Below are 25,441 nucleotides of genomic sequence, written 5' to 3' on the forward strand. Positions count from 1 at the left end.
TTGCACAAGTTTTCAGTCCCACCAGCAATGGATGAGGGTACCCCTTTCTCCACAACCTCTCCAGCAAAGGCTATCTTTGGTGTTTTTGATTTTAGCCATTCTGACAGGTGTAAGATGATATCTCAATGTTGTTTTGATTTGCATTTCTCTGATCACTAAGGAGGTTGAACATGACCTTAAGTATCTTTTGGCCATTTGAACTTCTTCTGTTGAGAATTCTCTGTTCAGTTCAGTGCCCCATTTTTTAATTGGGTTAATTATCATTTTAACGTCTAGTTTCTTGAGTTCTTTATATATTTTCGAGATCAGACCTTTGTCTGTTGCGGGGTTGGTGAAGATCTTCTCCCAGTCAGTAGGCTGCCTTTTTGTCTTAGTGACAGTGTCCTTTGCTTTACAGAAGCTTCTCAGTTTCAGGAGGTCCCATTTATTCAATGTTGCCCTTAATGTCTGTGCTGCTGGGGTTATACATAGGAAGCGATCTCCTGTGCCCATATCTTGTAGGGTACTTCCCATTTTCTCTTCTATCAGGTTGAGTGTGTTCAGATTGATATTGAGGTCTTTGATCCATTTGGACTTGAGTTTTGTGCATGGTGATAGATATGGGTCTATTTTCATTCTTCTACAGGTTGACATCCAATTGTGCCAGCACCATTTGTTGAAGATGCTTTCTTTCTTCCATTGTACACTTTTAGCTCCTTTATCGAAAATGAGGTGTTCATAGGTTTGTGGGTTAAAATCCGGGTCTTCTATAAGATTCCATTGGTCGACTTCTCTGTTTTTATGCCAGTACCACGCTGTTTTCATAACTGTAGCTCTGTAATAGAGTTTGAAGTCAGGGATGGTAATGCCTCCAGAAGTTCCTTTATTGTATAAGATTGTTTTCGCTATCCTGGGTTTTTTGTTTTTCCATATAAAGTTGATTATTGTCCTCTCAAGATCTGTGAAGAATTTTGATGGGACCTTGATGGGAATTGCATTGAATCTATAGATTGCCTTTGGTAGAATTGTCATTTTTACTATGTTGATCCACCCAATCCAAGAGCAAGGGAGATTCTTCCATTTTCTGGTATCCTCTTCAATTTCTTTCTTCAAAGACTTAAAGTTCTTGTCAAATAGATCTTTCACTTCCTTGGTTAGAGTTACCCCAAGATATTTTATGCTGTTTGTGGCTATCGTGAAAGATGATGATTCTCTTATTTCCCTCTCTGCTTCCATATCCTTTGTGTATAAGAGGGAGACTGATTTTTTGGAGTTGATCTTGTATCCTGCCACATTACTAAAGGTATTTATCAGCTATAGAAGTTCTTTGGTGGAGTTTTTGGGGTCGCTTAAGTACACTATCATATCATCTGCAAATAACACAAGTTTAACTTCTTCCTTTCCAATTCGAATCCCCTTGATCCCCTTATGTTGTCTTATTGCTATTGCTAAGACTTCAAGAACTATATTGAAGAGGTATGGGGAGAGTGGACAGCCTTGGCATGTTCCTGATTTTAGTGGGATGGCTTTAAGTTTCTCTCCATTTAATTTGATGTTAGCTGTCGGCTTGCTGTAAATAGCTTTAATTATATTTAGGTATGGCCCTTGTATCCCTAATCTCTTCAAGACTTTTATCATAAAGGGATGTTGAATTTTGTCAAATGCTTTTTCAGCATCTAATGAAACGATCATATGGTTTTTTTCTTTCAGTTTATTTATATGATGGATTACATTGATAGATTTGCATATGTTAAACCAGCCCTGCATCTCTGGGATGAAGCCTACTTGATCATAATGGATAATTTTTCTAATGTGTTCTTGGATTCGGTTTGACAGTATTTTGTTGAGGATTTTTGCGTCGATGTTCATGAGTGAGATTGGCCTTTAATTCTCTTTCTTGGTTGAGTCTTTGTGTGGTTTTGGTATCAGAGTTACTGTAGCTTCATAAAAGGAATTTGGCAATGACTCTTCCGTTTCTATATTGTGAAATACATTAAGGAGTATAGGTATTAAGTCTTCTTGGAAGTTCTGGTAGAATTCCGCATTGAAACCATCTGGTCCTGGACTTTTTTTGGAAGGGAGGTTTTTGATAACAGCTTCTAATTCTTCACGACTCACAGGTCTATTTAGGTTGTTTACCTGGTCCTGGTTTAACTTTGGTATATGGTATTCATCTTAAAAAGTGTCCATTTCTTTAACATTTTCCAGTTTTGTGGCATACAGGCTTTTGTAGTAAGATCTAATGATTCTCTGAATTTCCTCTGTGTCTGTGGTTATGTCCCCCTTTTCATTTATGATTTTATTAATTTGCAAATTCTCTCTCTGCCGTTTGATTAGTTTGGATAGGGGTTTATCAATCTTGTTGATTTTCTCCAGGAACCAGCTTTTTGTTTCATTGATTCTTTCAATTGTTTTCTGTGTTTCTATTTTGTTGATTTCAGCCCTTAGTTTGATTATTTCCAGTCTTCTACTCCTTCTAGGTGAGTCTGCTTCTTTTTTTTCTAGAGCTTTCAGGTGGGCTGTTAAGTCTCCAATGTGTGCTTTCTCTGTTTTCTTTAAGTGGGCACTTAGTGCTATGAACTTTCCTCTCAGGACTGCTTTCATAGTGTCCCGTAGGTTTGAGTATGTTGTTTCTTTATTTTCATTGAATTCAAGGAAGACTTTAATTTCTTTCTTTATTTCTTCCTTAATCCAGGTATGGTTCAGTAGTTGACTGTTCAGTTTCCATGAGTTTGTAGGCTTTCTGGGGGTAGCATTGTTGTTGAATTCTAGCTTTAATCCATGGTGATCTGATAAGATACAGGTGGTTACAGATATTTTTTTGTAACTGTGGATGTTTGCTTTGTTACCGAGTATGTGGTCAATTTTCGAGAAGGTTCCATGAGCTGCAGAGAAGAAGGTATATTCTTTCCTATTTGGGTGGAATATTCTATAGATGTCAGTTAAGTCCATTTGATTCATTGCCTCCAATAATTCTCTTATTTCTCTGTTAGGTTTCTGTCTAATTGACCTGTCCATTGGTGAGAGAGGAGTGTTAAAGTCTCCTACTATTAATGTGTGTGGTTTGATTGCTGCCTTGAGTTTTAGCAATGTTTCTTTTACGTACGTGGGTGCTTTTGTATTAGGGGCATAGATATTCAGGATTAAGACTTCATCCTGTTGAATTGTTCCTGTTATGAGTAGAAAATGTCCCTCTCCATCTCTTCTTATTGGTTTAAGTTTGAAGTCAACTTTGTTAGAAATTAGTATGGCCACACCTGCTTGTTTCTTAGGTCCATTAACTTGATAAGCCTTATCCCAACCCTTTACTCTGAGTAGGTGTCTGTCTTTGTAGTTGAGGTGTGTTTCTTGTAAACAGCAGAATGTTGGATCCTGTTTTCGTATCCAATCTCTTAGTCTGTGCCTTTTTATAGGTGAGTTGAGTCCATTGACATTAAGTGATATTAATGACCAGTGGTTGTTAACTCCGGTCATATTTTTAGTAGTAAATTTTGTGTGTTTCCCTTCTTTGTGTTGTGCTGGTGAAGGGTCTCTAGTTGTCTGAGATATTGTGGTCATTGTTGGACTCCTTGGTTAGTGATTTTCCTTCTATTACTTTCTGTAAGGCTGGATTTGTGGCTACGTATTGTTTAAATTTGTTTTTATCCTGGAAAATTTTGTTTTCTCCATTTACAGTGAACGAAAGTTTGGCTGGGTATAGTAGTCTGGGCTTGCATCCACAGTCTCTTAGTTTCGGCAGTACATCTATCCAGGACCTTCTGGCTTTCATGGTTTCCATAGAGAAGTCAGGTGTAAGTCTGATAGGTTTACCTTTATAAGTAACTTGGCCTTTTTCCTTTGCAGCTCTTAATATTCTTTCTTTGTTCTGTATGCTTTGTGTTTTGATTATTATATGGTGAGGGGATGTTTTTTTTTGATCCAGCCTATTCGGTGTTCTGTATGCTTCTTGAACCTTCGTAGGTATATCTTTCTTTAGGTTGGGAAAGTTTTATTCTATAATTTTATTAAATATATTTTCTGGACCGTTGAGCTGTGCTTCTTCCACTTCTTCTATTCCTATTATTCTTAGGTTTGGTCTTTTTATTGTGTCCCATATTTCCTGAATGTTTTGTGATGAGAATTTGTTGGCCTTGCTGTTTTCTTTGATCAGCGTGTTTATTTTCTCTATGGTATCTTCAGAATCTGAGATTCTTTCTTCTATCTCTTGTATTCTGTTGGTTATGCTTATTTCTGTAGACTCTATTCGTTTACCTAGATTTTCCATGTCCAGCTGGCTCTCTGTTTGTGTTTTCTTCTTTGCCTCCAATTCAGTTTTCAAGACTTGAACTGTTTCCATTATCTGTTTGATTGTTTTTCCTTGGTTTCCTGGGGTATCATTCACTGATTTACTCAATTCTTCAAACTTTCTGTTATACTTCTCATCCATTTCTATAAGGGCATTTTTTACATGCTGTTTAAGGGCGTCAATCACTTTCATAAAGTCAATTTTTTCTACTTCTTCATGATTAAGGTGTTCATGTCCTCCTGATGTGAGGTCGCTGGGTTCTGGTGGTTTCATATTATTTTTCAGATTGTTGGGTGAATTCTTGTATTGGCACCTGCCCATCTCTTCCTCCGAATGCTCTCCTATGGATCTTCTTTTACAGGATCAGGCCTCCTTGCCTACTGTTGTACCTTCCCAGTGATGGTACTCCCCAGTGATGGTTCTCCTGGTGCTCCAGTGATGTCTCTCCTGGTGACAATATCAGATCTCTGTGCCCAATGATGGCTCTCCTGGTGCCAAGATCCGCTCTCCTTGCTGGTTGGGTAGTTTGTAAACAAAGCGCCTACCTTGCTTGGTGCAGGCAGGCCAGTGAAACAAAGGAACTCCCGCCCGCCTGTTTGCCCTGATGATTCGCCCCCAGCGCCCAGACAGGCTGAGCTAGGTGGTGTTATGTGCCCAAAGAAGGAAGGGAGCAGAAGGAAGAAGGGTTCTTGATGCAAGCTGGGTGGGATAGGAACAGAGAGGCAGTCTGCAGGGAGTAGAGTCTCTGCAGGGAGCCCAGGAGGGAGAGGGGTGGGTGAGGAACTTCTGAGTTCCCTGTCCTGGGCTGCTGCCGCGTCACAAACTCACCCCAATGATGTCTCTCCTGGTACCGAGCTCAGATCTCCGTGCTGGTTGGGTAGTTCGTAAACAAAGCGCCTACCTTGCTTGGTGCAGGCAGGCCAGTGAAACAAAGGAACTCCCGCCTGCCTGTTTGCCCTGAGGATTCCAAAGAACTGATTTTTATTCTCATACCTGATATGGAAATTTTCCTCTGCAATGTCTACAGTTTGGCTCAATTTCTCCACCTGTCCATTCCTGCTCACTGGCTTCCCAGGACTGGAGAAGGCCCATCAACTGATCTCTCTCCCATTACTGATGGCCTATATCTCCATGCTGCTTGGCAATGGCACTCTTCTTTTTCTCATTAAGGATGCTCACAACCTCCATGAGCCCATGTACTATTTCTTAGGTATGTTGGCAGCTACAGACATGGAGTAACATTGACCACCATGCCCATAGTGCTGGGTGTACTGTGGTTAAATCACAGGGAGATTGGTCATGCAGCCTGCTTCACTCAGTCCTACTTTATCCACACTCTCTCTATTGTAGAGTCAGGGGTCTTGCTTGCCATGGCCTATGACCATTTCATTGCCATTCACAACCCATTAAGATACACCACCATCCTTACTGACACTAGGGTATTACATATTGGAGTGGGTGTATTTATTAGGGCTAGTCTATCAATCATGCCAATAATCATTCGCCTGCATTGGTTTCCCTACTGTCGATCCCATGTACTCTCTCATGCTTTCTGTCTACACCAAAATGTCATCAGGCTAGCCTGTGCTGACATCACATTCAATCGTCTCTATCCAATTATTGTTGTATTTGGTATGTATGGGACTTTTGGATTTTCTGATTATTTGTTTTTCCTACATTTTGATTCTCAAGACTGCCATGAGCATTGCTTCTACAGAAGAGTAGACTAAGGCTCTCAACCCATGTGTCTCCCATATCTGTTGCATCCTGGTCTTCCATTTCACTGTGGTTGGTCTGACCTTTATTCACAGGTTTGGAAAGAATATTCCTCATGTGGTCCACATAACAATGAGCTACATCTGCTTCCTTTTCCCTTCTTTTATGAACCCTATTATCTTCAGCATTAAGACCAGACAGATTCAGAGTGGTTTACTTCACTTATTTTCCCTGCCTTGTTCTAGAACACGACTCTGACTATTCTCTAAGGACAACTCCTGAAATCTGAAGAAGTTGGCAAAATTTCATGAGAAAGAAACTAAGCAAAATATTCCAATAGAAATTTGCCTGATTATTGTTTATTAATGATGTGATATTGTTATAAGGAGGTTTGTCTGTTTCTGGCTGTGCGGCAGCTCAGACCTGAAATAATCACACAGGAACTATATTATTTAAATCACTGCTTATCTGCTAGCTTGTGCACTTTAATTTAACCCATTTCTAGTAATCTGTGTATCACCATGTGGCTGTGGCTTACTGGGTAAAGTTCTGGCGTCCTTCTTTGGCTACATGGTTACTCCCTGACTCTACCATCTTCTTCCCAGAATTCAGTTTAGTTTTCCTGCCTACCTCTGTTCTCCCCTGCTCTGCTATAGGCTCAAAGCAGTTATTTATTAACCAATGGTATTCACAGCATACAGAGGGGAATCCCACATCACCTCCACTTTTCTGTTTAAATAAAAAGGAAGGATTTAACTTTAACATAGTAAAATTACATATAACAAGACAAGTATCAAGCAAGAGTTACAGTTGCAATATTTATATCTACTTTATCTCTTATCATAACTAAGGAAAACTATAATTATAACTATAAATTCTTTAACTCCATTAAAGACTCCAGAAGGATATAATATGACCTAAGTAAACAGGAAGTGCAATGTAAACAACTTCCAAAACTCTAAAATGGCAGAGACATCTAGCTGCCTGGACAGTCACCCAAATTTCTTCTGTACCGTTAGAGCATTCATCTTCAGCCTACAGGCTCATAGTATCTGGCAGACTTTTCCATGAAGCAGGAAATTTCAAAGACAGTTCCACCTATATTGGCAGTTTGTCAGTCACATTTTTCTGTGTCCTGCAGAATGCCTAGTAGACTCTTTTATGCAGCAGGAACCCTGAAGGATGGTCTCAGCTTTAAGCAAGTTCAGCAGTCATTTCTCTGTCAGTACTGCAAGTCCAGTCAAGCAGTTCAAGAAAGAACAGTTTCTTGCCCAAATGGCTAACCAGCTCCATAAGGAGCTTCTTCAATGTTCATCTTTCTCTTGAAGTAATTGGTGCTGCCTGGAATAGATGTGTCTTATTGTCATGAAAAGCCTTAAGTTTTTAAAACATTTTAAATGCCATATTCTGTAGTCTTTGAAAGGTTCGAAGAATGCTTATCCATCTGAAATACATTTCTGTACATCTAGAAAACCTAACTAACATGACTACAGGCTTGACTATCATAGATGACTATCTATTAACCTTTATTTCTTAATTATACATTACATTTTAAAATGAGCTGGACAAACATAATACCTTAATCAAGACCTTAAATTTGTATCCATAGACCAAGATCCATACCAATGCAAATCTCCATAGCATATTCCTCTTTAAATATAAACAAACATTTATAAGCAATATTTCAGAATATGGGTGTAGTTCTCTCCAAACTTCTTCCTAATGCTTATTGGGTGAAATAAGTTTTTGAGGGGTGTTCAAGGAGACCTTTCAGATGGTCTTGATTCATCAAACTATATTAGTCTGGAAACAATCCACAGGTTCTCATCTTCTGTGGATACGAAAGAAGAATCTCTTTTCCAAAGCAACATATCTTTAGACCCATATTTTGAATTCAAGATACCTTAAAAATATATATGTTGGCTTATCTTAGCAGTCCATACAATAAAATGTCTCTTTATACTTAGCTCACTCACAGTCAAAAAATTCAAAGAAAACACAATAATATACATAATCCAGATTCTCTTTGTATTGTCCATCTTTATGTGGCTTGTTTTTATTACTCTGTTACTTTTTTACAAGTTTAATTTTATTTTATTATCTTTACTCCTTTAATCTATGACTGTCTGTACTCTGTCTCTTTAAAGACTTTGTTTTAAACCATTTACTTCCTTTTATAGCTCTCTATACTCATTTTCTTCTCTCTTCCAAGCTTAAATACACTTATCCAATACTGTGACTCATTTAAAGGGTTTTTATATCTGAATCTGTCCTATTGTATATCTGTAATTCTTTTCTGTCCAGAAGCGCTTCTTAAAATTCTAAGCACTCTTAAAAGCTTAAATTGAGGCATTGCTAGGTCACCTATAGCCCTGCCTGTTTGTCCCATCTAGTCCAACATGGTGGAATAAGTCCATTTTCTGAGCCATGCACATTGTCTAAGTTCCACGTATGCAGCGGGTCTATGTCTAGCCATTTACCAGTTTGTAATATGCTGCTTACAAACCCCATTTAAATGCTCAGTATCCTGAAAGAGCTAGAGTTCATGCTAGTAGCACAACCCAGAAAGCCAGCATTTCAAAACTGTAGCTTTTGTTCTGCTACTGCTGAATCAGGAAAACCTCTCTTAAAGGAGCCATGCCTCTGCTTGCTTCTTGCAAACAGAACACATTCAAGAAAATGCCACTACCAAACCATGCTTAACTCTGTTCTTTTGTATCTAGAATTCCTTTTTAAGCTTTCTCGGATTTTTATGTGGATGTAGTTACCCACATTTGTATGCCAATTTGTTGTAAGGAGATCACTTCTTTCCCGGCTGCCTGGTAGCTCAGACCCAAAATAATCACACAGAAACTATATTATTTAAATCACTGTTTGGCTGATTAGCTCTAAAATCTTATTGTCTATCTTTACATTTTAATTTAACCCATTTCTTATAATTTGTGGCTTACTAGGTAAAGTTCTGGTGTCTGTCTCCAATGGGGCTACTTGGTTTCTCCTGGATTCTGCCTTCTTTCTCCCAACATTCTGTTTAGTTTCCCTGTCTACCTCTATTCTGCCCTGCTCAGCTACAGGCTCAAAGCAGTTCTTTATTAACCAGTGTTATTCACAGCATACAGAGGGGAATCCCACATTATGATATGGCATAATATATTCACAATATGAAGCACTATGTAAAGATCTCACTTTGGTGTTGGCTGTTGTACTATGGCAACACATTTTATTTGGTGAGCATATGGCACCTGACATGTACATTCCTATATAGTCTTTGAAACTACAGTATGCAAATATTTGGATCAAAACTGTAATCTGAGGTATGGGTTTCTTATATTGGCCATTGTTTACCTAGTGGTAAGTGGGTTTTTTTTTATTTTGTGTCAAATGGAAGTGGTTGTTGTTTCCAGAAATCTGCACTGAATGAAATGAGCTGCACATAGCCATCAATTCACAGTGGTTACTCTATGAAAAGCATGTCAGTAAAAGTATACCAAGTTACAATTTTGATAAATAAATATTTATGAAGTAATAAAGCAAATATTAGGAAATTAAGCCAGAAATATAATTTTAGTACAGATAACCATTTACCCAGTAGGTTTGGTCCCAGCCAGTGCTGAGTAGAAGTAGACATTTTCTCTTAATAAAGTCATGTAAAAAAGTCTTATTTGGAGAATAGACAGATAAGGCTACATAAGAGATCTTGATACACAGAGTTCCAGACCTTGACGTGACTAGTCCCATTTTCTTGGATGGAAAAATAGAGATGATGGATAAATGGTTGTAACTGAAAGATAAATGATCTTTTCTGACTCTAAATCCCTTTTGAAGTTATTTTTGATCTTTCTTTGAGCACAAGCAAAGGGTGCTTCAGGTTCTATGACACTTTAGCAACACATACATCCTCAGTTATGTTTGTAGTTACCCTATTCACAATATCCAGGTAATGAAAAAAATCATAAAAATTTTTAGTGAAAATGTGATACATACACATAGCGGTGAATACTATTCAGCTACAAAGAAAAATGAAATTGCAAAAATCGAAGAGAAATAAATGGATCTTGGAGAGATTGTGGTTAATGAGGTAACCCTGACCCAGAAAGAGAAACAGCACATATTCTCTCCTCTGTGATTCCTAGCTTGAAATCCACTGATGTAAGTGTAGTAACTACCCATCATCAAGAAACTCTTCTCTACAGCAAATGGATATCATCATAAAGAACACAATGCAGAGATCAACAGTTTGTAGAGAGCTCAGCTCCAGTGGATACATCTACATCACAGCTTGTACATCTATGGCTAAAGAGCATGGATGAAGAGGGGATAGAAAGAGTGCAAGATTCAGAATATTTGTTGTGAAATCTCTTCTAAAATTTGCAAGCAAGATAAAAATAATATATTTATAAATGGACATATTAATGTAGAAGGGGGACTCTTTGTAGGATCACTTCCCTAGACAAAGAACTACAGGCAATTAATGACTTCTAATAGAAGAAAATTAACCTCTCATAGGGATGAATTTCATTGCTTTTTGCACAATATTGATTGGTCATCCTTGAAACCACATAGACAAAACAAAAATTAACTAAACAGGACAAAAAGTTCTAAATGTATACAAATTAGTTTATATATTTGATGTAAATGTGTGTGTGTGCGTGCACGCACATGTGTACAAGAGCATGCAACAAACATAGTAAAAGAAAAAGAGACAATCAATTTGAGAGTGAGGGTCATGGGAGGAGCTTGAGGGAAGGTAGCTGTGAGATTCTGGAGGCAGAAAAGAAAGAAATTTCTGTAATTATATTTCAATTAAAAACATAAAAATATACCTGAACCTGTGGTTCAATTTTTTTTTTTTTTTTTTTTTTTTTTTTTGGTTTTTCGAGACAGGGGTTCTCTGAAGCTTTGGTGCCTGTTCTGGAACTAGCTCTTGTAGACCAGGCTGGCCTTGAACTCCCAGAGATCTGCCTGCCTCTGCCTCCCAAGTGCTGGGATTAAAGGCGTGCGCCACCACTGAACTTACCAACATATATAAAATAATAACATATATGTATATATATAAACAATATAAAATACTAACATCATAACATAACACTGATTGATGAGTCATTCATTTCTCTTCATGTCCCTGCACCCTATCTCTGGACTCTGTCATCCTGAACATGTCACAAAATGGTGATTATTTTACAGAACTTCTGGAATTTATGAGTAACTTAGAGAAGTAAACAAAACAAAACTAACTATACTGATTAGTTTTATGTAAATGGGGACTGCTTGTTTATTTCCTGGCTGCCCAGACCCAAGTAATCACACAAAAACTAAATTAATTGCAACACTATTTGGTCAATGGCTCAAGCATCTTCCTAGCTAGCTCTTATATCTTAAATTAACCCATTTCTATTAAATTTCTATCAATCACCACAAGGCTAAAGACGACTGGTAATATTTTGGCATTTTTCACCTTTAGGCACCTACATAGTATCTCCTTGACTCTGCCCACATTTTCTCTATATCTCTGTTTGGATTTTTACCTGCTAAGCCTTTGATCTAAACAACTTTATTCATTAATCAATACAAGCAACACATATATAGAAGGACATCAGTTTTATGTCAGTGCTTCTTAGGCTAGAGTTAACTAAAGGGAAGGACTTTGACAGTCAGATCTTTCCATGAAGATACCAAGAACATAAACCCTGGGCCACAGAGAACCATGCCCTAGCATTTACCTGGAGCCAATTTTCCTTACTGGACAGCTTTCACAGAGCTATAAGTTTCTATATATGATACTTTGGGGTAAACATAACCAAAAGTCTTATTAAGATATGGACCATGCAGACTATAATAATACTTGTTTGGAAAGATGTGTCCACTTGTACAATAGTAACATAAATGTTATGGCAGTAGCTAATCACTTTTGGAGTGCACTTGAGATATAGTAAAAATAAAATTTACCAGAAGTTCGTAGTCTTTCCCCAGATTTCCCCAAAGAATATAAATGTTCAAAATTTAAGTTCCATGACTTGATTGTACAGCACTAAAATTTTGCTCTGGAAAGGACAAAATCACAAGTTATAGCAGATGCTTGGCATGTGCAGAGTTAACATGGTAGTGCTGAGGAGCACCGCACTGCTGTGTGTTTCAGGCTGTCCCCATCCTCTTTCCACTTTAGCATTACACCCCAAAGGGGGCATCTCCCTGTGAATCTGAGGGCCCTCCTGAGTTTTGGGCTAAGACATGAGCAGTCATAACTACTGACTTGATCATGTGCTCTCTGGTGGATGGAACCATTATTCCCTGGTCTCATAGAACATAAGATGATATTAAACACAAAAAAAAAAATAAAATCGAATGGGAAAGGAAGAGCCCTACAGATTCCAGTGGTATTACATATCTAGATGAAGCAAGTAGGAATTTGATTAATTTGATTTGGTAGTGAGAATAGAATTATTATGAAATATTTTATTGCTCAGGAAGAATATTGACTATTTTTGTTGCAGGATTATTTATAGTTGTGCAAATCAATTTTTAAATAATTTGGAGAACACCCAGTCCATGGAGGAAATTGAAGTGAATGGAGATTGGAAATACCTTTGAAAAAATAATAATCTTTGTAACAGCAGGTAATTCAGACAAGGATGGAAAAATCTCTTAAATAATTCTGAGAAGAAAGAAGATGCTAAAACTTCTGATCTGTAAGAATTTACTGTGTTTTTATTGTATTTTTGTAAATGCCTTTTGTACTTAATTCCTAAAGAACAATACTGACACCAGACACTAAATAGAGAACACTAAAAGAATCTCAAAGTTAGCTATGATTGAAAAAATATAGGCATTAAAGTAAATTCAGTTTGGAGTATCTTTATGTGTGTTATCATAACACAGTAAGATAAAACAGAAAGTGCATTTAAAGGAAGCTGCATCAAAATGTCACAGTCTTTCTCATGAGTTATATTCTGGTGTCAGGATGAGAGTTCCAGGCTACGGACTGTTCCCAGACATTTAGAAGGGACGTCACTGCTCAGACTCTATGAGGCAATCCAGTATTTTCTGGGTTTAGAAATGAAAAAATTTTGTCAACACACGTTAGAGGTTAGAGTAATCTTGAGGAGTACTGTGTGAAGATTATACTGCAGGGGATTCTATTAACAGTAAGCCAGGGAGGGAGATGCTGTAAGCAGATCACACGCCCAGTATGGGCTGCAAGTCTGTGGTCCTGGGCTCTGCCAAGGAGCTTTTCTTGGAGTTAATTTTCCTCTTTTTTTAGGTACAAGGCAGTATGTTGTCTTCATAAAAGTGAACTTCCTGGAAGCAAAATAATAAGATTTTAATTATCATGAAAAATTTTATTTATACTTTTTAGAAAATCTTTCTTTTTAAATTCTAGGTGATATTACAGTCTCAACTTCCTGTTTAATTTGATTGTCTTTTAAGTTCCAATCAGCCTTTTATAGGTTTAATTATTTCAGGATCAAATCAAGAACTGGATTTTGCTTAATGCCTCTCCAAAGGAAGTCACTGGTGGTCTTACAAACAGTAGATGTTTGGTAAATATATAAAACCTTTCTGTAACTGAAACTTTATGTTTTTCCTTAATTTCTTATCCCTAAGCCTTTAAGCTTCTGTGGCACATGGTAATTTCAGCTCTGAATATAGTTTACTGGTAAAAATTCAAGCTCTGATTTATTCCCAGTACTGGAAACAATCTTGCTTCTTTAGTAAGAACATTTTAGAAATATATTTGCAACACTCCAGAATAGAAGGTTTTAAGGTTAATTAAGGTATCCCAACTTGTCTCTTCAGAAGCCGTAGTCAAACAGGCAAAAAAAGACTTTCCAGAGAAACACATGGATGCTGCTGAATTATGAAAAGGCAGACAATAGTCCACAGTTGTGGTTCTAGGTTGAAACTAATTTCGAGGAGAATGATTCAGGTAAAAGTTAAGGGATATAGTTAGAGGACAAGACCTAAGAATCCATGCTGACGGCTGAGATTGAAAACCCTGACTGATGAGTCCTTCAGTCTTCCCGTCACTAGGCAGGGTTAGCACCCGAATAAGAGGAAGGGCTCAGTCTACAGAGCTGTGGCTCTGATAGTAAACTGGGTTTATTTCTAAATCATGGGTTTAGACCAACAATTTTAAATATTTGACTATGCATCTTTCTATTTCTTAATTCTGTGTGCTTGTATTAAACTGTCTCTCAAGCCATCTTTTTTAGAACTTAATCTTCTTAAACAATAATAACAGAAGTCACTGTTAGTTGATAAACATCCATTAAATGTCTGTAATAGGGCAGTTTCAAGTGACAGGGTGTGGAGATACTTCTGCCGTACACAAGGAAGGTAGTCTGTGACCTGATGGTAGACAGTCAGAAATCATTTCAGGAAATGCAACTGTGAAACAAACAACCAGCCTTCCTTTCCTTCGTTTGTGTCATTAAACCACTTTCTTTCAACCTTTTCTGCTCGTGGGACTTCTAAATTAATTTTGTAATCTGCAGCGTCACACAACTTTGAAATGGAAGCATATATGACTTTACTATTGGCAATACGAAATGAGCTTGACTGTTTCTGAAGAGTGATAGATTATTTATGTCTACAATTTTATATTCTTGGTGCCTATCAGATCCTAATGGAATGTCTAAGAATTTAGTTACACTAGGATAAAATTATGAATTGAAATGATCGAATGTTCTTGCACCCATTAAATAAGATCTATTTGTGAGCATTTTCTGAATTTTATTTACTCTTTTTGGAAAAAAATCACCAGCAATAACCAAGGTATATACTAGTTTATGAATGATCCACTACTATAGAAGAAAAATGAGAAAAGTTGAAGTAAGCTTTGAAACTCAGCAAAAGTAGTGAATAAATGTATTTTCCTTTCAGATTGAAATGCTGAACCTGAAAGCATGAAGTCATTTTTCTTAGCGTTTTCAGAGGTTTGTTTGAACCATCCCTTCTGGGAAAGTGTTTTCAAGTGACTCTGGACCAAAGAAGAATTTACAATGCTGTTCTCTGTTTATAGAGCACTACCCTTGATATTTTCCACTATGCAGGCAGCACATTGGGTTTTAACATGACAGTCAATGTTACATGTCAACACATTACATCTTTCTTCCTGGTTGGTATTCCTGGGTTGGAAAACTTTCACTGCTGGATTGGCATCCCTGTCTGTCTCCTGTTTGTCCTGACCTTGATGGGGAACAGCATAATCATTGTTACTATAAAACTAGAGCCAAGTCTCCACCAGCCTATGTATTTCTTTCTTTGCATGCTGGCGATGAATGACATGTGTCTTGCCACTTCTGCAGCTCTGAAGATGCTTGGCATCTTCTGGTTTGATGCCCATTGGATCAATTTTGATGCCTGTCTAACACAAATGTATTTTATCCACACTCTTTGCATCATGGAGTCAGCCATCCTAGTAATCATGGCATTTGATCGCTTTGTGGCCATTTGTATCCCCCTTCATTATGCATCAATCCTGACAACATCTATGGTGACTAAACTGGGTCTAGCTGGCCTGATCAGAGGTGTGCTAATGGTTTTGCCATGTCCTCTTCTTATTAAGAGGCTGCCCTACTATACAAAGTATATCATTCATCATGCCTACTGCGAGCACATGGCTGTGGTGAAGTTGGCCAATGCTAACACTCTCATTAACAGAGCATATGGAATCTCAGTGGCCCTTTCAGTGATCACAGTGGACTTAGGACTCATAGCCACATCTTATGTAAAAATCCTCCAAGCAGTGTTCCGTCTCTCTTCCCAGAATGCCCGCTCTAAAGCCCTGGGCACCTGTGCTGCACATGTCTGCACTATGCTCGTCTCTTATACACCTGCACTGTTTAGCTTCCTAACTCACCGCATTGGCAAGAAGGTCCCTCCAAGTGTTCACATCATTGTCGCAAGCGTGTACCTCTTACTACCTTCTGCAGTTAATCCAGTGGTGTATGGTGTCAAGACCAAACAGATTCGTGATCGAGTGATAGATCTTTTCTTTACACATAAGAAACTTTCTGAGAAGTAAAACATTACTGTAAAATTTATTTTAGCAGATTTTGTTCCGTGAAGTCAGAGTACAATAATAATAGTTAACTTCTCATTTCAACATTTTATTCTAGTTTAACTAATATTTCTAAAAGACATGCTTTATGATGTAATATGTCTTTATAGTCACTCAATTATATTTTGTACAAAATATTTATAGAGCTGTATAATTAATTCACAAATTTAACAAGTTTTACAATTTCAACTTAAATTTATTTATAACCATCTTCTCACACTCTAAACTTCTCCATACTAATATTTAGGCATCTAGAAGAACTTTATTTAGTATTTTGTTTTATTTCCATTATAAAGTATGTATTGAAATCACTAATCCTATCCTTAAACCCTGCAAAACAATTTGAAAAATGTCTAAAGCTAATGATATTTCTTAAATTTATCAGAAAAATTATGTTTCAAACTTCTAACATAAAATCTAGAGACCAGAAATACAGAAGAACCAGTCAAGTCAAATGGCTGGAGACAGGCCGTCCAGGAGCTTAATGTTTTGGTGCACAAATGTTATAACAGTTTCTGATGTAAGGATAATGGAGATGTAAAAACACGAATCCATGCTTAGTGAGAAATAAAATCAAAATAGACTAAGTAGAGGTAAAATGTTTGGTTCTTCTTACTCTTTGTTTAGTGTGTATCACATCATTTAAGGCAATCCTAATCACAAGACTATAAGGAATAAGATAAGAAAAAATGATCATCATAAATATTGTAAAGGATGAGAGGGGGTTTTCCATCATATGGTACCTTCTCTCCCTGACCTAGAGTGTAACAATATTTGACAATGGACGTATATTATTTTTATCTGCACATTGGTAACTCCAGGACAAACCACTAAACACTTTAAAGGATACAAATGGAAATAAGATACTAAAATTCTTAAAAATATGCAACTAAACCTATAAAAGAAAAAAATGAAAGGAAAATTAGTAAATGAACATTTAGAAAGTTGCTCCAAATATTGTGATAACTTTCCAACTATAAGCATAATCACAGCGAGTGTGAATTGTCTAAATACACATGAAAAGACAGATTTTTTTCAGAGTGTACAAAATCAAGTACAAGCTGTGTTTTCTGAATGAAGAACTCACATTGTTTTTGATATAGGGTCATTAAATAAAGGAAAGATAACAAAAGATGGAAAAGAATGAAAACAAGCAGAAATCTGTAAAGCAACTATATTAATGGCCACAATTATTAACAGTCTGAACAACTGAAAACAAAGCCAACTCTATCTTGCTTTACAGAAATGTACTTTCATTGTAAAAACACATATGGGTTAAAATTGAGTACAGAAAAAAATGCTTATTCCTTCTAAACACAAAACAATAAACAACTCTGAGCATCATGTTTAGAATAAAATAGATTTTATATTAATTGACTTTGACATGGTTTATGTTCAGATTTCACAATGAAGAAGAGATCTCTTCATTAAAATCTGAACGACTACTCATCTTATAGAAAATCTTCAAAAAAGAAGATACAGAGAAAAAGGAACTAAACACAGGCACAATTAAGGGAATGAATTTCATCTCTTCTTTCTCTGCACTTGAGAGAACAGCAACAAGAATATCAGCAAGCATACATTACCTTTAAACAACACAGTTAGCCAACATAACCAAATAAATATTTATCAAATATGCTATCTAACAACAATAGAATATATATTGTTCAAGTAAACACAGACTATCTAGAAACTCATTAAATTTTAAATTTTATTTATTGGTGTGTGTGTGTGTGTGTGTGCATTTCAGGAATCTATTCTTTTCTTCTGTCATGAGATCCAAGGGTCAAATTCAGGTTGGCAAGTTTGAATTGCCAGTGATTTTACCCACTGAGCTATCTTGCCAGCTTAGGAAATTGATTTTTTTAAATTTTACCTCTTAATTATGTGATTTTCTTAGTTCAATCTTGTGCCAACTTGAAATACTTTTCATACAAAATATTTAGTCATGTTTTTCCTTCTTTAAATTCTTCCCATATATTCCTCACTGAAGAGAAAGAGAAAAGGAAGAGGAAAGTGGGGAGGGAGATCATACACACACACACACATACACACACACAATACATATACTCATACACACAAAATACACACACACACACAGAGAGAGACAGAGACAGAGACAGAGAGAGAGACAGACAGAGAGAGAGACAGAGAGAAAGAGAGAGAGAGAGAGAGAGAGAGAGAGAGAGAGAGAGAATTTTAAACAATTCTGAACATTTCAAAATTTAAAATCTACTTATTGCTTTGAAACAAAGTTAGGAGGAAATGTACCAATCTTCACTTTTATAAAATTGGTGTTGGTGCTGGAAACTGATTCACAGTTCATACTAGATATACTCCTGAGCTGTAGTCTACTCCTGAGCTATACACTGCCTAATCCTCCTTTTTAAGTCTTTATATAATTTCTTTTAAAATTAACTTACAAACATTTATTCTGATTTTTTCCAAGTGCAGAAGCAAATTTTCCCAAAATGAATGTCTTTGTGAAACTTACATGTACCCTCTAAAATGTACAGAAATAAATCTACTTATAGAGATACAGTTTCTATTATAACTATATGTCTGATCTGAAGACAAAGACATTTTATGTGATGTTAAAACCAAAGTCAAAGTGGCAATAAGTATAGAATATATTCCCTCAGTAAAATCCCTCAGCAGGTGGGGAGACTACTTTCTCTACTGAACATTATGGATATTTGTAACTTGGGGATTGTGAATAGTATTAAAATAAGATGTAGTATGTTAATTTATTAGTATGAACCGATGTTGTTGGTTTTTTTTTTTTGTTTGTTTGTTTGTTTTTTGTTTTTTTCGAGACAGGGTTTCTCTGTGGTTTTGGAGCCTGTCCTGGAACTAGCTCTTGTAGACCAGGCTGGTCTCGAACTCACAGAGATCCGCCTGCCTCTGCCTCCCAAGTGCTGGGATTAAAGGCGTGCGCCACCACTGCCTGGCGATGTTGTTGGTTTTTAAAAACTGTTTAGAATATCATTCCACATTCTCATGTTTTCTCTTTAAAACTATTTCTTTCATTTTTGAGATTATAATATTCATGTTTCCCCATTCATTTTTCCCTCTAAATCCTGTCAAATATGCCTCCTTCGTCTTTATCAAGTTCATGCTCTCTTTTTACGTTAACTGCATACATATATATATGTATTAACTGCATACATGTATATATATTTACAGTCATATAAATAGATTTTTTCAATAAATGTAATATTATATGTATTTGTGTTTTATTGCTTACCATTTGGTATCTAATAACCAATCAGTATGCTCTTCTCTGAGGAGGACGATTACTCATGTTCTAGGTATTTTTTTTATGACCTGTAGTTCTTTGTGTAGGGTTGAGGACCCCCATGTCCTTTCTCTTGGTTGTTGTTATACTCATCTTTAGGCAGTTAGATTGGGGACAGGTTAGGCAGGATTGAAAGTTCCTTAGCTACTTACAGTGTGGAATTTCTCAGAGATACAGTACTGGATGTAGATGTGTATGAGACAAGGCTCAGATGTGCTTTCTTTATTACTGCTGTGTCATTCAGCGTATGCCATGTTTTGTAATGCCCAATTTATTCCAAATAGACATTGCACAGAAAAGACAAGCACTATAAGCTTATTCCAAATAGACATTGCACAGAAAAGACAAGCACTATAGGCTTTCAGACCACCCAATTCAAAATCCTTGATATTTTATCTTATAATGAAAACATAAGAATTAACAATAATATTAATTTGGCAAAACACTTTAAGCTCCTCACATTGAAAAAATACAAAGTATAATTTATACAGATGAGTGATTCAGACAAGAGTGAAGCACTGTGATGCCCAAGAAAAAGTTCATTTTCCACTAAGATTGCTTCCTTTCTCTTTCTCTGTGTCCATATTAAAGAAAGCTGTGTTACTTCAACCAGTCTATTTCCATAGGGATCCTTTAAGACTTGAGGGGAGTGAAATGCCCATCTGCAGTACCAGAGAGGAAAATTGCATTTCACATCCTCCTGAGAGACATACCAGCCATGACATCACTGTGAACCTGTAACTAAGCATTGTGTTCCTCTAGGATTGACTCTCAGAAGTGCAGGATACAATCTAAGTCCCGAAAGTCCACGGACATTACTGTTTCATCATAAATCTCCCTGGTTCCGGGGCATCTGTTCACACTAGGTCTAAATGGTCCATCTCTAGACAAGAGGTCTCTGCGATGAACAACTAAAGGTCAGGTCTCATTTTCCCTGCTTATGGAAACGGAATAATTTCTTCTTTGCCAAAGCAGATCTATATTTCCAGAAATTAAAATATAGCATATTTAATATAGAATACACTTTATAAATATTTTGTCTATCAATGTCTATTATCTTAATATCAAACATAAGTACCTCTAGATTTGTTCTCACTGGATTTACTGGCCTAGAAGTTTACTATATTGTGTTTGCCATTCCTTTCTCAACCATCTATGCAATGGTGTTCCTAGGAAACTGCATGATACTTCATGTGATCCGGACTGAACAAAGCTTGCACCAGCCCATGTTCTATTTCCTGGCTATGTTAGCCCTCACAGATCTGTGCATGGGGCTGTCCACTGTACACACGGTGCTGGGCATCCTTTGGGGCTTCGTTCAAGATATCAGTCTAGATGCCTGCATTGCACAGGCTTATTTCATTCATGCATTGTCCTGCTTGGAGTCCGCTGTCCTCCTTGCCATGTCGTTTGACCGCTACATTGCCATTTGCAACCCTCTACGCTATTCCTCCATCCTAACCAATGCCAAAATCGTGCAAATTGGAGTGGCCATCATATGCAGAAGCTCTTTGCTCATTCCTCTAGGAATCCGCCTGAAGTTCTTAAATTACTGCCGACCTCATTTCCTCTCTCACTCTTTCTGCCTGCACCAAGACTTAATTCGACTGGCATGTTCAGATATTCGCTTCAACAGCTTCTATGCTCTGGCTCTGGTGATTTGCACCCTATTATTGGATGCAATGCTCATTCTTGCCTCCTACGTCATGATCCTGTACACAGTTCTAGCCATTGCTTCCCGGGAGGAGAGAATGAAGTCTTTGCAGACTTGTGTTTCTCACATCTCTGCTGTTTTGGTTTTCTACATCCCCATCATTGGTCTGACCATGGTGCACCGATTTGGGCAGCATCTCTCTCCTCTGGTTCAGGTCCTCATGGGCAACATCTACATCCTTTTCCCGCCCTTGATGAACCCCATCATATACAGTATCAAGACTCAGCAGATACGAGTGAGAATCCAGAGACTGTTTTCCTTGAAAGGAACCTAAGTCTTCATGTAACCTGTGTTTAAAAGTAAAGGAGTACAGTCACAAAAAAAGACTATCAGACCCGGAACTTGATTAATCAACTCATCTTTTACTGACAGTTTACGTTTTATAAAACTTTCTCCTACTTCTTGACACAGCAAGCATGAATCACTGGCATTAGCTTATTTAAAATTTATGACTATTATATAAATCAGAATGTGATCTTCTACTTCTTGACACAGCAAGCATGAATCACTGGCATTAGCTTATTTAAAATTTATAACTATTATATAAATCAGAATGTGAAGTTATAAAAAACTGACAATTATATTAGAAGATGAGTTTGATTTAGCTCATGACGATTGACTAGGAAATTTCTTCCCATACTGTGGCCAATGGATTAATGATGCCTTTATTTCTTCCTATTCAGAGAAAAGTAAACTTTTATGAATATATCCCTTCATGTAATTACTAAATTATCTTTTTAACTCTTATTACTCCAGTAAACTATTAATTTTACTTGCATAGTCTCTGCTCCTCAATTTATTCAAATGATATAATAGAGGGTAAGTATCATGAAGATGTTGGGCTTTTAAAAAATTTACATCATTTATAATTAAGTATATGTGTGTGGTATAATATGCTCACACGAATACAGGTGCCTGCTGATGCTAGCATTATCAGGTCTCCCTGAAGCTGGAGTTAGAGGAGGTTGTGAGTAGCTGGACATGGCTGCTGATAGCTGAGCCAGCTCTTCATTTTGAGAGATTGACTATTTTAGCCAGTTGAAACAGAATGCAATAAAAACCAATAGATGTCTTACTGTTGGTGTGATTTTCAGTCCAAATATCTACCTAATATTATCATAGGAATAGTAAGAAGATTGAAAATATAACTCACTGCTTAAATCATAGTGACTTAGAGTACAGTAGAGTAATTATCATAATTAGCAATAATGAACAGTGACATAAATAGTGACTGTGATAGAGGAAGATTTGAGTGACTTGAACAAGTTCTTCTTTAATTCACATCTCTGTCTCATTTCATTTAAAATTGTGTATTAAAGTACCTGGATGATTTTTCATTAAAATTTTTATATGTTACAAAATTAGTGTAGACCTCGAGGTTCTGGTATATATAGTATTAAAGTGTTTATATGTTTCTAAAGTAATATTTCTGCCAGCGTTTTGCTCTAGATAGTATTTTATTTTGTGTTATTTGATTTTGAAATGCCAAGGGAGTGATGAAGTTTCAGATTTTAGGAAATACTTTGTCATGAGTTTTGCATCTATTGTCTGTTTTATTTTCAGGCAAATCAAGCTCGTTTCCTACTTTCCATTTTCCTTGTTTAAAAGAAGTTTTAGATAGATGGGTGACCAATGTAAAATCTATAGTAAAGGAACTGGAGCGATGGCTTAGAAGTTACAAAAACTTGGTGCCCTTGCAGTTGACCTGGGTTTCTTTCTCAGCATTGACACCATGCCTTAGCTCTTTTAACTCCAGTTCCAGAACATCCAATGTTAGATTTTGGCCTCTATTGCCACTATCCATGTATGTGGTACACTTATATGTGTATGAGCAAATACTCTTATACATAAAAGAAAATTCAAATAAATAAATAAAATATATGGTAAGTAGAAGAAGAAATGTTACAAAGGATCCTACTTGTATAAATTTCATTCAAATATTATTAATGTATGCGACTCAATTTTATTGATTTTTGTTGGTGGGTGTATTGAGGCATAATCACCAACAGTAACTCATCCACATTAGATGGAATTCATGCTGTGGTGAACTATGAAAAATGCTTAGGGTGATGAAGCCACTACCAAAATAAAAACATAGCATATTATAGCATGCTGTAAGCCTCCTTGCAGGTGATTTTGGGTCATTAGCTTTCACAGACTCAAACTGCTGACCACGAGGTATCTCATTTCTATCGTGTGGATTTGTCATTTTGAATCACCATATACTTATTAATGGACTAGCTCTCTTTTACTTACATAATAATTTTTATTAAATAATACTTTTCAGATTCTTAATATTTCTGTGTACTGTTTCATATTTTAAAAATTCCATTTCTTTTAGTATTACATTTCACTATTAAAGGAAAACATTTTCTTTCACATGCCAATCTATATTTCAATCATCATTATAAAAACATGATAAACATTTGCATCACATAATTGAAAATTTCCCCACTAGTTGGTGGAATCTCTTATTTAGTGTGTATTTATTTCCTTCTGTGATGCTGCTGAGATAAGGGCTTATCAGTGTAGCCCTGGGTAAAATCGAAGTATTTTTCTGCTTTAATTTTGTTCCCCATGCATTTAGAGATGTGTGATTCACGAGGCTCAATGGGAATGTATTCTTATTTTTATATATTTTTCTGTCATGAATCTACAATTAGCAATTTAATTTTAAAAATCCCTCTAAAATTGCCATTTTTTAAAAATTATCAGATACCCACTGTATACCAAGTTCTTACCATAGACTCAGTGTGAAAGTCTGTGGGTTGATTTATAAGCATTTAATTTCTGGAAGAGATGAAAAGAAATGGATTGTAAATGCTAGGAAATAATAGGGAGTTAATTTCTTTTCAAATTATCAGATTTACCAGGGTTTCTAGTCTTATAATTTTCTCTTTGTATATTTTCCCTTAATTGTTAGTGGGTATAATGGGAAGAATTTCAAGTAGTGTACTGATGCAAATGGGTATTTTCATATACAACACTAATTATTGAATCATTCTTTATTCAGCCATGTTTTACCAAATGCCTTCAACAGCAATATGTCCACTTTAGAGTGAAGCATAAAGTTTAGACATTTCTGCTTTCTATTTTGGAGTTTTCTTTTGCTGTGTAAACCTTGCTGATGGTTGTCTACACTGCTGATCTATTTAAAGTTCAATTAATGCAACTGGTATAACTGGCACTAGGTAAATTGCTTCTCCCTCAATAAGAAACTGATAATCTATGCTAGAGGATTGTTCCCCTCTATGAGTCTCAGCCTACTTCTCCCATGCCCATTCTTCATCAATGGCAATAAAATGTAGTTGTTGGCTCCGTGAGGTGTGGTGGGGCAAATCGGGAGCATATTGTGACTTTTATCTTGATGGACTCTAACAGGAGAATCTTGAGTTCTATTCTTCAAGATTTCATCTGGTTGTTTTCTCGTGGTTTGACTCAGAGACGTATTCTTGGGTCTTACTCTAAAGCCTTGAAACCCGATTTACCTTCTCCTCTCCGACACTTGTGTGGAGCACCCTTGCTGAAAGAGTCATTTCTCAGTGTCTGCAGAGACAATGACTACTACAGGCAACTGCAATGTAAGCTACTCTCATGATCTGTGTTTTGTCAAAGTGTCATGATGGGCGGTGTGGTCCCTAATACCCTGTGGAAGAGGAGACTCCCAGAGGCTCTTGTCCATTTTCTCTGACAGAACATGCTAGATAACCATTTTGCTCCAGCACTGCTACCACATGTCTTGGGAGTACATATAAGGGGCAGATCCTCGGGTATCCATTTAGGAAAAAAGTGTATTATCTCTTGCTTTCAGCTTCCCCTAAGGATATAGTGTGCTGATGCATTTTTATGTCATGACAATTTCAATTAGACCCAGAAATTATGTAGTTGAAACCAAATCCCTAAGATGACATCAAGAATATCCAATATTTAAAAGGAAAACTATCTTTCCAATTCAAATAATAATTCACATTCACTCAGCTTTGGTAGAAATCAAGAATGGACAGGTCCAACACAGGATGGTGAGATATGTAATACAGAAGAATCTCAGTCCTGACAGCACAACTCAGGGGTTCCAGTCAGACCCTGAGGGCCTGCCTGATAAGCAGCCAATGAGGTGGAACATTCCAGGTCAGAGCTCTCAGGGTTAAGGCTTCTGATTCAGGCTGTGAAACAGACTGAGTCCCTTCCTTCTGTGTTTTGTTCTTTCGTAGTATTTTCCTTCCTCTAACCATATTCTTGAAATACAGAAATCTGGCCCTCCTTGAGGGAAATCAAAACATGAAGTTTTGTTTCCCAGAGAGAGGGATTGACTTATGATCCCTTGGAACTTTTTTAGATTTTGGATTTAATAGGATGATTTCGGAGGTTTGACAGAAATTTCCTGGTCAC

General features: G+C 36.7%; 2 protein-coding genes and 1 pseudogene across 2 annotated transcripts; all 3 read left to right on the forward strand.

Annotated features, from left to right (window-relative positions):
- The first annotated feature begins 5,281 nt into the window (after positions 1–5,281).
- Positions 5,282–6,238, forward strand: LOC130880464 (olfactory receptor 51B6-like; annotated as a pseudogene).
- An 8,812-nt stretch (positions 6,239–15,050) lies between these two features.
- Positions 15,051–16,004, forward strand: LOC130880630 (olfactory receptor 52P1-like). Its single transcript, XM_057779759.1, has one exon. The coding sequence runs from the start codon at positions 15,051–15,053 to the stop codon at positions 16,002–16,004; it is 954 nt and encodes a 317-aa protein (XP_057635742.1).
- Positions 16,005–20,384: 4,380 nt separating this feature from the next.
- LOC130880629 (olfactory receptor 51V1-like) lies at positions 20,385–21,326 on the forward strand. The gene has a single exon (XM_057779758.1). The coding sequence runs from the start codon at positions 20,385–20,387 to the stop codon at positions 21,324–21,326; it is 942 nt and encodes a 313-aa protein (XP_057635741.1).
- Positions 21,327–25,441: the final 4,115 nt, after the last annotated feature.

Source organism: Chionomys nivalis, chromosome 8 (genome assembly GCF_950005125.1).
Source record: "Chionomys nivalis chromosome 8, mChiNiv1.1, whole genome shotgun sequence".
Taxonomy (NCBI): domain Eukaryota; kingdom Metazoa; phylum Chordata; class Mammalia; order Rodentia; family Cricetidae; genus Chionomys; species Chionomys nivalis.

What these genes read in the sequence shown, in the direction of transcription:
- LOC130880629 (XM_057779758.1), top strand. Translation starts at nt 20,385, where the DNA reads ATGTCTATTATCTTAATATCAAACATAAGTACCTCTAGATTTGTTCTC.
- LOC130880630 (XM_057779759.1), top strand. Translation starts at nt 15,051, where the DNA reads ATGACAGTCAATGTTACATGTCAACACATTACATCTTTCTTCCTGGTT.